The 13,511-nt window shown below is 39.6% G+C and overlaps 1 protein-coding gene across 1 annotated transcript; it reads right to left on the bottom strand.

The window, feature by feature from the left end:
• Positions 1 to 9,807: 9,807 nt before the first annotated feature.
• On the bottom strand, positions 9,808 to 11,262 carry LOC109401204 (cuticle protein 67-like). Its single transcript, XM_019673675.4, has 2 exons — positions 11,180 to 11,262; positions 9,808 to 10,549 (listed from the first exon to the last, which is right to left on the bottom strand). Exons 1-2 carry the CDS (start codon positions 11,186 to 11,188, stop codon positions 10,097 to 10,099), a joined length of 462 nt encoding a protein of 153 aa, XP_019529220.1. The 5' UTR covers positions 11,189 to 11,262; the 3' UTR covers positions 9,808 to 10,096.
• Positions 11,263 to 13,511: the final 2,249 nt, after the last annotated feature.

Below are 13,511 nucleotides of genomic sequence, written 5' to 3'. Positions count from 1 at the left end.
TCTTTATAATTACCTACGTTTATGGCTACGATTCCTTCCAAAAACGCTTCACAACAATCAAATGGGGAAAGATCTGTGTAAAGCATCGTTAAATGTAATCGAAACGTTGATATTTTATCAGCAATTTAACACTTTGTAAGATGTTTACAAATATTCATTGACTTTCATTCAGTTGACAAACGAGTATCGAGCAGCTGAATATGAATATGAAGGCAAGTGAATGAAAATTGCCACAAGGTGAACTTCAGCTCGCCTGCTCGAAAATTTTGCGCCCTGAACAAGACACAAAAATTTGGATCAAGAATGGCGTGCTATACCCGTCACAGTTTTTTCAGCTCTAGCCGTGGAAACTGAGGTCAGACTGAGTTTGTCAATCAAACAATTGCATTATGATCCATAATGCAACAGAAATGAGTTGCATTATGAACCAGAATATTAAAGTTCCGAGTTGCAAAATAGTAGTTTAAACAACAAGGTGCAGAATGAAGATTTTCACAGCAAGAGTCGTACACTTATCTAAAGAGGCTTGCCGAGTTTGATAATTACGACGAGTGCTGTAAAAATCTTCAGCACTGCTAATTGGGTGTGGGAAAGTAAGCCTTTTCTTGTCAGATTTGCGTGAGGTAAAACAGCCTTTTACGATGAGAAATTGCAAAAAAATAGTTATTTATCCAATGAGTTGCAAAATGAGCATATTTACAGCACGAATCAGCAAATGTATATCCAACGAGGTTTGCTGAGTTGGATAAATATGACGAATGCTGTAAGAATCGCGTTTTGCAATTTTGTATGCAACATTTTTTGCTATGACAAAAAAAACGGTAGAATATAATTTATTTAAACAATACCATCGTGCTTCCCCATGGCAGAATGAGAGCGCCCACGTGTTCCATCTTACGAAATTTGAATCAAGCAGGCCGTGATATAACCGTCACAATGGTGCACTGCACGAATTTAGGGAGGTGTCGGCACCGCTCAAACGTCAGATTTTCTGTGAGAGTAAGCAGACCAGGATGAATTCGTGCAGTGGACCATATGTATTTCAAGCTCTTACCGTGGAAACTCTGGTTTCGAATCAAACAATCGCATTATGATTCATAATGCAACCCAAATGAGTTGCATTATGAACCATAATGCAACTCTGTGATTTAGTTAAGAAAAGTAGGCCGTTACGTTACCAAAAAGGCAAGTATAGTGGTAATCACGTTCAAATGTATGCGTGTCTCTTTTGTAGATGTAGTAGTGAAACTTGGGGGAAAATATGTGCACTCTTACCCCGGTTGTTAGTTTTATCATTATTTAGCCGTTTTACCCAAATCAGTTGGGTAATATTTTCATATGCAATCTGAATAGCCTTTGAATTGGCGTGCATTTTTGTGTATGGAAAAATTCAAGCTAGTGTTCGTGTGATGAAATGTCACTTATCTCTATAAAAATACATAGGGTGCGGGCACCGGTTTTGGCCAGTCTAAGGGAAATCATTTTTATAATAATAACCAATAATCCAATGACAACTACCAATGTGTTAAATGAAAGGTTTCGATCTATACTTTATCAGAAAAATGCAAAAATCAAGCTAATACTTGATTTTTGTATTAAAAATGGCACTGGCCAAAACAGAAGCCTTGCCGCAGTTTTGGCCATATTCTTCTTAGCTTTGGTTACTATTTTGGCCAATCACGTGTATTTCTTATGGGAGTGGCCAAATTAGAAGCACCCTGGCCAAAATAGATATATGGGAGCTGATATTTTAAGACAAATTATTTTTTTCTTCCAGTTTTTAATCAAAATGTATGGTTTTAACAGCTGCAATCATATTATTAGGGGTAGGCGGGGCAATATGGACACCCTAAGGTTTTTGCCAAATTTACCTGGCAAGATGTCAAAAAAATTTAGTTTTTTGATACATGTATAATTTTAAAGTCTATTTAGCATCTATTGCATAAGAATGCTCACGAAGAAAAATGATTTATCCACTTCAAAAAATGTTTTGAAAAATGTTAGTTTTTCATGACCGTCTTCAAGCATACGGGGCAGAATGGACACCCCCATGGGGCAATATGGACACCATGAGACTTACGAATTTCGTACATTATTTACACCTATAAAGTCATTTCATTACAAAACAACTGTTATGGATGAATAATACGCCGAAGTAGTTATTTTTTGTTCAGTTAATTTAAATTCAGACTGTTTTGGATAAAGCTTCGTTTTTGTCGGCATGTACAGCTGTGCCTATAACAACTATTTTCCACTTCTGTCGTTTTTTGACCAATTTGTTTCACCCTATGTCTACTATAGTGAACATTTAACCGAAAATATACTGAAATCGAAGAATTTGGTTGGTTTGTGATTTAGGTTATATTTTTCCCTTACCGCTTCTTTCAAAAAGGTTAGTGTCCATTTTGCCCCGGCAACAGAAGATATTTCCAAACTTGATTTTTGATATAATAAAGCAGAAAATATAAACATGTTAAGCATGTAGATAGAAGGGCCCATATAGCCGAGGCGGTAAACGCACGGGTATTCAGCATGACCATGCTGAGGGTGACGGGTTCGATTCCCGGTCGGTCCAGGATCTTTTCGTAAAGGAAATTTCCTTGACTTCCTTGGGCATAGAGTATCTTCGTGCCTGCCACACGATATACACATGCAAAATGGTCATTGGCAGAGGAAGCTCTCAGTTAAAACCTGTGGAAGTGCTCATAGAACACTAAGCTGAGAAGCAGGCTTTGTCCCAGTGAGGACGTTACGCCAAGAAGAAGAAGAAGAAGAAGAAGAAGCATGTAGATACAGCAAAACTACTTGCATGTGTTCTAGAAATATCAGGTTTTAATCGACCTGCAATAAATTAATCACTAAATCTTATTTTAGATGGTGTGAAAATTATAATTTCCATTGAGCTTGAGAGCTTGAGCTTGATTGACCGCCCGTGGATGCTACTCCAGTATCGCCAGACCAGCTACACTCACACAAGGACCAATGAGATAACTGCCGGGGACTAGCAGGCATCTTCAGTGTGTGAGCGTTGGTAATCTTCTATTTTTAGGCGACAATGGCGCCTGCCACGTCAGGTTGCAGGTCAATGTGGGGAAGGGGTAAGGAAGTGATGATTGCAATCGTTTGTATCCACATCTGGCCGAATATACCTCTGCGCCAGCACAAACTCATGCGGATGTTGGAGTGTTGGTGGGAATTGGTTGGCAGATGGTTCACACATTGGTGTGTGGATACCAGGGGAAGGTGATAGAATTGTGTGTGTTTTTTTTTTTGTTATTTTGAAGATGTGCGGCACAGTTCGCTTGATTGCATAACTTGTTGGCGATTTCTAATAGGATTGTGACACTGTGCTGTGAAAGTTTTGGGAAGGAAGGGAAACGGCTTTTTCAACCCGTTTCTGTTCTAGCGACGGCTATGAACATGTTTATATACATGAGTTGTATATGTAGAGAGCAGAGAGAAAGTATATAGAAAGATACAAAGTAGGAGGAAAGGGACGGGCCAGGGATTGAACCCAGGACCTTCTGCATATAAATCAGAAGCGGTAGCCACTAGACCACCAAGCCCAAAATTATAATTTCCATTCACAAAAAACGGAGGACGCAACTTTTTCGTGTAAAATCAAGTATAATTTTAATTTCGAATGTTTCTTTCCTGAAACTACGTTTTAGACAAATGGACTATATTCTCCATTCATTAAAAGTTTAAAAAAGTTCGCATATTTCAAAATACTGAGGGTGTCCATTCTGCCCCGGGTGTCCATAATGCCCCGCCTACCCCTATATTAGAATCTACTAGTTAAAAATAAATTCATGCCAATTTAGATCGTTACAGGCTGACCGCACTATGGCCAAAACTCCGGGCTGGCCAAAACTGAAGCTTCTACCCTATTACAGTGCGGGGTTGCAAAAAATGTAATTTTTAACATCTTCAATGGATGAGATGAACAATCTCCAGAAATTTCAACGGAAATGGTGAATCAAATTGAATGCTGATAAAACGCAGTCGATTTTCTTCACACGGAGGCGTGCTGCTCAACACCTTCCCCGTAGGTCGATCACGGTCAATGGTCAGCCAGCTACATGGAACGATGAAGTCAAATATGTATACGTGACGTGAGACGACTAATGTTAATCAAATGAGGCGATTCGACTTTTGTCACCTCATTCGACTCGTCTCACCTCACACGCCGCGCAGAATAAGCCTGAATACGATTTTTGTATGGAAATTCACAATTTGTGAAACCAAACATAAAGAATATATAAACTATGTGGTAATAGTAGTTTACGCAACAAGGTGCAGAATGACGATTTTTACAGCACGAGTCGTACATTTATCCAACGAGGCTTGCCGAGTACAACGTTTTTTGCAATTTCATAAATAACCCTTGAGGAAAGTTTTTAACTAAACTTTTTCATCAAACTGGACACTGATGTTCATATAGCCATGTTTAACAAAATCTGAACACAACAGGTTATACTGTGCAGTTGTCACAATCAGTCTTGTGCATTATCACCATCATAACACAAAAAAGCCGCAACATCAACATTGCCCTTCTTCCTCCATCAACGCTACAGCCGACCGTCTCTATGTTGCAATCGAACACATTCGAGACGAACGCATTGATACGGTGGCTGCCGCCGCCACGCTCTTTCTCTGCAAATCTCTTGAGTAGCCGAACGCTTCTTAACCGTCGTTCCGACGCAGAGCTATGTCACTCACTGCTGGGTGACTCTCGTCTGAAAATGCCAGGATGAAGGTCAATTTGTTAAGTAGTATTGCATGGCGCAGCAAACACAAACATAGCACGCCCTATGAATAGAATGCAAAGCGTAGAACAAAAACTCGCTTCGGTGTTCCATCGTGTGGTTCGAAAACAAGATACGATCGCTGCTGTTGGATGTGGTTGACTCTGCATTGAACGAGGGTTGGCTTGATTGGCTTTTGCGTGAATCGATTATGTTTTGATGGACTGCGTTTGTCGTATGAAGTGATGGTTAGAGCGAGTGTCATTCGACATTGACCATCCTGAAACTGCACAACCCTGGTCACAATCTTTCAAAACTGCGTCCAGAAAGCATCAAGAAGTTGACCAAAACTGAAAACAGTGCTGTAATGATTCATTACGCAACGCAAATCAGTGCTGTAATGAACCATTACATCACTGTTAATTTGGTGTGTGAAAGTAGGCCTTTTCCTGTCAGATTTGCGTGAGGTAAAACAGCCTATTACGATGAGAAATTGCAAAAAGGTTTTTACCTCATTTTCACGGTTTCACATCTTACCTGAAATAGTGTGTTTCGAATTTAGAATCAGTTCCTCAGCTATCGCTAAGGATGTTTAAAGAACTTTTGAAGAATGATGACTTCAGAAACAAGTTCAGAAACTATCAAGATACCCGCTTGACTTTTGTAATATCTCAGTCTATACAATTTATACATTTTATAAGTTTTATACATATCTATTAGAGTGGGTCAACGTTGTATGGAGAAACTTTAAATTTGATCGTGTCAACCCGGAACAAAGCTTTTTCAATCTATATTAGGGCCCAAAACAACTGTGCAAAATTTGAGAGCGATTGGTTGCTTCCCCGTATTCCGCATTGCGATTGAAATTTGTATGGAATTTAGTATGGGAAAACGTGCTTTTTTGCATTTTTCTCATAAATTGAAATTTTTCGTCTAAAACAATCTAACCAATGACGGTAAAGTATAGCCTAGGATATGCCGGAAAACTTTGCCGAAGACCGCAAAGTGATCCGACGCTTGTGAAAAAAGTTATTCGCCTGGTAACTTAGGGCAAAAATTGAGATTTTATTATTGATATTATTCCTTTACATGTTAAATGTTAAGCACCATCGGGCAATCTGTACGTTATAATATTTTTCACAAGTGTCGGATCACTTTGCGGTCTTCGGCAAAGTTTTCCGGCATACCCTAGGCTATACTTTACCGTCATTGGTTAGATTGTTTTAGACGAAAAATTTCAATTTATGAGAAAAATGCAAAAAAGCACGTTTTCTCATATTAAATTCCATACAAATTTCAATCACAATGCGGAATACGGGGAAGCAACCAATCGCTCCCAAATTTTGCACAGTTACTTTGGACGCTAAAATGAATCGAAAAAGCTTTGTTCCGAAAAATCGACTTTGTTGACCCAGTCTAATATCTATATACAAACTTATACATAGTTTAATGCCAAGTATGCTATGATACAAAATACTGCATATACATAATTGACCATTTATTGTCGCGCTTATCTTTTATTAGAGTCCTGCGGCGATCATACGCTCGCAAGGCAAAACAAAAGAAAAAGTGTTCCCGTCAAAAACAAAAGCACGTGGGTTTCGCGAAGTGACAGATGTTTTTGAATGTATTTGTGACGAGCGGAAAGAGTGGCTCAGTGGAATGAGTGGCTAGATATTAAGGATGCTTTTCATCAGGTAGGTAACTAAAAAAAACAAAGAATTTTATTGATGTATGACTTGTAAGAGAAATTGAAATAATATTGAATCAACTATTTTTATTGATAGATCGAGCTAGACGAATCTTCTCGGTACATCACAACGTTCATAACCCACAAGGGCATGTTCAGATATAAGAGGCTCATGTTCGGCATATCATGTGCACCTGAAATGTTCCAAAGGGTTATGGAACAGATATTGTCTCTGTCTGAATGCGAGAATGTCGTAAATTTTATTGATGACAATATGATTTTTGGTGCAAATGAACAGGAACATGATAGAGCATTAGAGAAAGTTTTATCAGTGTTGAAAAGCAGGAATGTCTTGCTAAATCACGATAAATGTATTTACAAGGTAAACAAGCTAGAATTCCTTGGCCACTTAATGACACCGCAGGGTACTCGACCTGCAAGTAGCAAAATTGAGGCTCTTCAGAAATTTCGTGCGCCAAAGACACCAGAAGAAGTCCGTAGTTTCTTGGGATTGGTGACTTACGTCGGCAGGTTTCTTCCAGATCTTGCCACGAAAACTGTTTCGCTCAGGAAACTTGACTGCAGCGAGAACCAATTCACATGGAAAAAGAAACATCAGCGTTGCTTTGCCGACCTTAAGGACATGATTTCGGATGTTAAAACACTGAATTATTTCGATAACGCTTTACGTACAAGAGCAATCGCTGACGCTTCTCCGGTTGCACTTGGGGCTGTTCTGGTTCAGTTTCAAACGGAGTCAGATGATGAACCTCGAATAATAAGTTATGCGAGCAAGAGTTTGACTAGCACTGAAAAGCGGTATTGTCAGACTGAAAAAGAAGCGCTGGTGTTAGTCTGGGCAGTCGAAAAGTTTTCAGTGTATTTAATTGGCAGAAATGAACTCGAAACAGATCACAAAGGGAAGCACTAATGTGGCAGACTCCCTATCACGGTTGGTGGAGTGTCCTGAAAGTTCGGAAGATTATGAACAAGATAACAATTTTCTTGTTTTGACCATACAAGAATCAGTAGCTATCGATGTGGATGAAATTGAGAATGCTTCTTATAATGATTCAGAGCTTACTGCTGTCAAACAAAGTTTGAAACCCGGAAATTGGAATAAAAGTGGTAAACCTTTTGAACCGTTCAAAAATAAGCTAGGATTTGTTGGAGAGACCATGGTGAGAGGAAACAAGTTGGTTGTTCCAACTTCGTTACGACGTCGAATGATTCAACTCGCTCATAATCAGTAATGAAAAAAACGCTTGAGAGATCGAGCATGGTGGCCTTCAATGGATAAGGAGGCAAAGGATTTTGTCGTGAAATGTGAAGGATGTCAGTTAGTAAGCCTTCCAAGTAAACCTACACCAATGAGTAGGTGCGAATTACCTTCAAGGCCATGGATTGACAGCGATAGACTTCATGGGTCCTCTACCATCGCATCGGGTGAATATCTGTTGGTAATAATTGATTATTTCAGCAGATACAAGGAGCTAGAAATCATGACTCGAATAACTTCACGGGATACTGTAGACAGACTCAATCGGATTTCCACAAGGCTAGGATACCCTAGGACCATCACGTTAGACAACGCAAAACAGTTTATCGGGAAAGATTTCGAGGAGTGTTGTAAGATTCATGGAATTTGTCTGAATCATTCTGCTCCGTATTGGCCTCAAGAAAACGGATTGGTAGAAAGACAAAACCGATCGTTGCTAAAACGATTGTAAATAAGTCGCAGAAATTGGAAAAAGGATCTAGAGGATTATTTGATCATGTACTAGACTACTCCACATTCGTGTACTGGGAAAACTCCAACGGAATTATGCTATGGGCGAACAATCCGTTCGAAGCTTCCATGTATTGAAGATATAGAGACAGCAGTTTCATATTCGGACTATCGAGATCGAGATTTTCTACAAAAGAAGAAAGGAAAGGAGTATGAAGTTGCCAGACGACGATGAGGAGTATGAAGATGCGAAACAATCTGATATTGAAGGAGAGAACACTGCATTAATACAAAACTTGACACCTTCAAACAAATTACAAACTACATTTGATCGAAATAGGTACTGTATAATGGACGCATAAGCGATATTTCAGAAATTGTAATACTTATGTTTGAAATAGGTAAACCGTAGCAAGGAAGAGTGGTCCCAAAGCAATAGTGAAAAACCCAACCACTGGTAAGCAAAATAAAAAAAATGTTGCTCATTTAAAGAAAGTGGTAGGATCGACCGTTTCACCAGAACAAAACCCAGAACCAAGGCCATCGCTCAATAATAAAACAAGTCTTGGTTCTGAAGAAGAATTTGTGGGATTCAATTATGAAGGAAGTGACAATATTATTGCAGCGTTGTAATTATAGTTACGTGTATTAAGAAACAAAGAATTTAGAAACATGATGTCATGACTAAATTTAAGCAAGCAATTAGCATCAATCAAACACTTATTGTAAAACATATATAGAAAAGGAGATGTGATGCTATCAAATAGAAAAGTAGGCTTATTATTGAGTTATTTTACGGTATAAATTCAGTTATTATTTTTGTTTTTTTAGCTCTTACTCCCAACAAACCTAACAAGTTTTGTCATTTATCTATTAATTTTTAATGGCAATATTTGATCATCTCATGTTATTCTCTCTGACAAAATATAAAAATATCAAATAACTTATCAACTCATTATGATTGCAAAATATTCCATCGAGATGTTATTTTACTTGAGATGTTCAGAAGAACTTATTTTGTCGTGATTGCATATTTTGCCATTATTCAGTTATTTATTTATTTATTTTTTGAGGCTTTAAATTTTGTAATTTTAATTCATTCGCCTCCAGAGTTGTTTATTGTTATTCAATAATAACTCAGAAATAACAAATTTTGCAATGATAACATTTTTTGTTCTTTTCGAGTTATTTAGTCTCTCTCTCTCTTCTTGGCGTAACGTCCTCATTGGGACAAAGCCTGCTTCTCAGCTTAGTGTTCTATGAGCACTTCCACAGTTATTAACTGAGAGCTTCCTCTGCCTATGACCATTTTGCATGCGTATATCGTGTGGCAGGCACGAAGATACTCTATGCCCAAGGAAGTCAAGGAAATTTCCTTTACGAAAAGATCCTGGACCGACCGGGAATCGAACCCGTCACCCTCAGCATGGTCATGCTGAATACCCGTGCGTTTACCGCCTCGGCTATATGGGCCCTATTCGAGTTATTTAGTGTTATTCATAAATAACATAAGAATGGTAAAATGAGATATAATGGCAAAACTTGTTGTTGTTTTGTCCTTGGTTTGTTCTTTGCCTCTACCCGCGGGACTCCATCGTTCGTGCCCTATTGGAAATTCTTCAAGATCAAATCAGCACAACTTCCACGATTGTTGGCTCAAATGTTTTCAAGTTTTCTCTTTATTACCCGTTGTTATTGCTGTTGTTCTTTATCACAAAAGTTGCGTGTCAGGAACGTTTTCAACCTATGGTCAAGGGTGTCATTGTACCACGTGGTTCCCAGTTCCTAGTTGACTGTGTGTGCTGTTGATTGTGCGTGACTTAGAGTTGCGTTGTAATTCCCGAGATTTTCACGTTTGCCATTGGGGGCGCTGTGGGGGGAGGTCCGTTGCCGATGTCCGATGGTGTATGTGGTCCGAAGTTGCACATCTTACCAGGCGTAGTTGATTCCGAGTCCGTTGCTGTAGGTCATGTGGGCGACGGTTGGGGCAGCGGAGTAAGCAACTCCGAGCAGAGCTGGGGCGGCGGCGACGGCCTTAACGGCTGGAGCACCATAGACGGCTGGGTGGGCATAGGCTGGGGCAGCGTACGCTGGGGCAGCATAAGCAGCTGGGGCGTGGTAAGCGGCTGGGTAGGCGGCGGCCACGTGTCCAACGGCCAGTCCTGGGTTGCTGATGCGCACATCCGACTTGCTCACCGACGAGTACGGGGTGTCGATGGTCTTGGAGTGGGTCGAGATCTGTCCCAGGTTGCCGTAGGTGCGGAGGATGTTCGACTGCTGGCTGGTGATGGCTGGGGTGTGGATTCCGGCGTAGGTGGGTCCGGCTGGGTTCAGGGAGTAGGCAGCCTGGCACACGGCAACGGCGGCGGCGAAAACGACGAACTGAAAAGGTGTGATTTTTTACAGATTAGAAACGCTTATTTTTTTATTTAAATTTGAAAATTGGTATCCAAACGCCTTTGTAACGGTTCTTCTTAAACTTGATATATTGCTTGTCACATATTTGAAACCCCTTCTAGCACAGACAAACAGACGTAACACATTGATGATTCCCATCGTACACTAATTTAACGGCCTATTTATAAATTTGATAGTTGGCCAACTGCCCACCTGGGGCGCTCGCCACCTAGTTGATTGTTGGTTAAGTCTTTTTAGCATTGGGCGAATATGTTTCCGTGACTGTGAAAATGTTCGAAATGTTACGTATGCTTCTGTGTCTTCTAGGCCTATATCACACTTATATCATCGTGAAAGGTCCATTTGCTTCACTGTTACCTCCTTTTAGCAACTATGCTTTATAACAATTGTTACATAAAATATTCCACTGAGTGGATTTCGTTAAAAATAATGATTTGTATGTGCAATTGTTTTTTTCTTTTGTATTGTTACGGGTTTTGTTTTATTAGCAATTTGTATTTTTGTTGCATTATTTTATACTATTTTCTTCTTTTTTTGTTAATCACTTTTACAGATGGATCACTTCTTTAAACTCCAACAGAACTAGAAACTTACTTTGAACATTTTGAGCGGGTTTTTGTTTTTTTTTTTAATAAATAAACTTAAGAGTATTTGACTACACGAAGGTGCAACTATCAACTGATAACTCGATTGCAAAATGTGATCGCTTTATATAGTCGCCGTGTGCATATTGGAACCCGCGACTCAGTCGAAAGTGACACAGCCTGAAACGCACCTTCTTTTTCGCCTATGACACCGTTTAGGTCGCTTGCAAAATAAGATTAGAGAGAAAAAAAAAAACAACGGTGATGGTGACACCGCCGCCGCGCCGTCTGACCCCCACCCAACCCTAAGCTAATACCGTAAACCGGGGTCAAATTGATCTTCGGGTCGAAATTGATCACACGTTTTTCAGTTAAGTTTATTATATTTTAAATAATTTCCTTTCAACTATCGTGCAGTTGTGAACCGATACTAAACGATATCTGCTTGGACACTATTTGAAGTATGTTTTATCTAACGGAAAATCGTCTGATCAATTTCGACCCGGAGATCAATTTGACCCCGGTTTACGGTACCAGCGAATAGAACTTAGAACGCGGCATATGCGAAAACAAGAACGCATTGCGATCGATTTCATACCTACTGCATATGATCTGTCTGTCTAGCTGCGCTGGGTGGACCCCTTCGCTACAATAGTCTCATGCACTCTAAGTGCATCGCGGAGGGCTAGAACGAGAGCGAGAAAACAACAGACGCATTTGATCGCGCACACGCGGTGACCCCTTCGTCGCAATAAGTCACTAAATTACCCGCCTCGTCGTGTGGGGTGTTCCAACTGAATCTCGTGCCTGCGGTCACACGTACAGCACGTGCGTTGTGGGGTTCGGTGGCGTATTTAGTGTTGGGTTGAAAATAGATCTCCCATAATTTCATGTATATTCTCGAAGATTAGCAAAACTCATCGAAGTTGTTAAGAAATTAGGGCCAAAATTCGTTTAAAACTAGAACATGTCCTGCTAAATCAGGAAGGATGGTAACCCTAGTCCGAGATAATGTTGTTATACACTCAGCCAAATAACCTTAAGATTTCCATAAGGCCCAACTTATGAAACGGTCTTTTCGGATGAATTTCATAACGTCACTCTATGACGTAAAATCGTCTCACAGCTTGGCTTTTATTCATGTTTAGCATCATGGTTTTCTCAAGCGTCGGTAGTTGTGTGGATAAAACACGGGCTCGGTTATCCCGACGTTCATGGATGGAATCCAGTCTGTATCATTTTAAGATTTTTTTGTTCTTTTCATAAGCCTATCTTATGAAATTTGTCATAGCAAGCACGATCAATTTTTATAAGGTATTCTTATATCACCCATAAGAATTTGTTATAGCAAATTTTCATAAGGTATTTCGATGAATTTCGCTGAGTGTACTTGATGTTTGGTTGGATATTTGTGGTGGAAGCTCAGATAAATTACTGTTTCCTTGGCTCCACTAGACTGAATCCGCGTCCAAATACGCGGATTTGGCACGGATTTGTCCATTGTATTTGGGATTCATTCAACCAATAGTTGATTTTCAGCCTTTCTTAAGTTTTTTTTATCATAGTATTTTATATATTTTAAAAAATATACAAGAACATACATAAGTCAAATTCATAGCATGCCTATTTAGTATTCCTTTCCAACTATTTTAACCAATATCATATAAAGCAAGATTCTTCTTTATGACACTTGGCCTTGATCAAGGTTATCTGTTGATGTGATTATAATAAGAAATCTACCCGGCAGATGCCGCTGGGGTCTACATTATTTTATTTACTGCAGTGAAAAATAAAAAATCTTTCGTCTAATGATGTCTCCAGGTATTCCTTTTGGGATTCCTTCAGAATACACTCGGCAATTCTTCCAAGAGTTCCTGATGGAGTTCTCCTGTGATTTATCCTTAAGAAGTTCCTCCAGAGATTTTTGCAAGGATCCTTCTATGATTCCTTTGTAAATTTCTACTGGGTTCTATATCTGCAAAGAAATTACACTAGAAGTTCTAGAAATGGTTCCTTTAGGAGTTTCTCATGTGGTTTCTTCGGAAATGGCTCAAGAATTTCCCATGGAATTCCAGAGATTTTTCCAACGTGTCCACTGGGATTCTAGTAGTCATTCCAATAATTTAACCACTTCTAACTATTTCTGCTCAAGCAGTATTTGCAGGACACTCAGGAAAACTCTTTTTGTGATTCGCCAGTAATTAGCATTAGCATTTAGCATTAAGCGAGTCGCACAAATTCGTAGATGGTACAGTCCTAGACCGCTGTTATGAGGGTTGCCTCCTTCCCGTCCGAACCAAAGCACAGAGGTTTGGGACTAATCTCTGACTCTTAGACAAGAC

Source organism: Aedes albopictus, chromosome 3 (genome assembly GCF_035046485.1).
Source record: "Aedes albopictus strain Foshan chromosome 3, AalbF5, whole genome shotgun sequence".
NCBI classification, from domain to species: domain Eukaryota; kingdom Metazoa; phylum Arthropoda; class Insecta; order Diptera; family Culicidae; genus Aedes; species Aedes albopictus.
The sequence above is the reverse complement of the archived record's forward strand: the minus strand, read 5'-3'. Positions and strand labels throughout refer to the sequence as shown.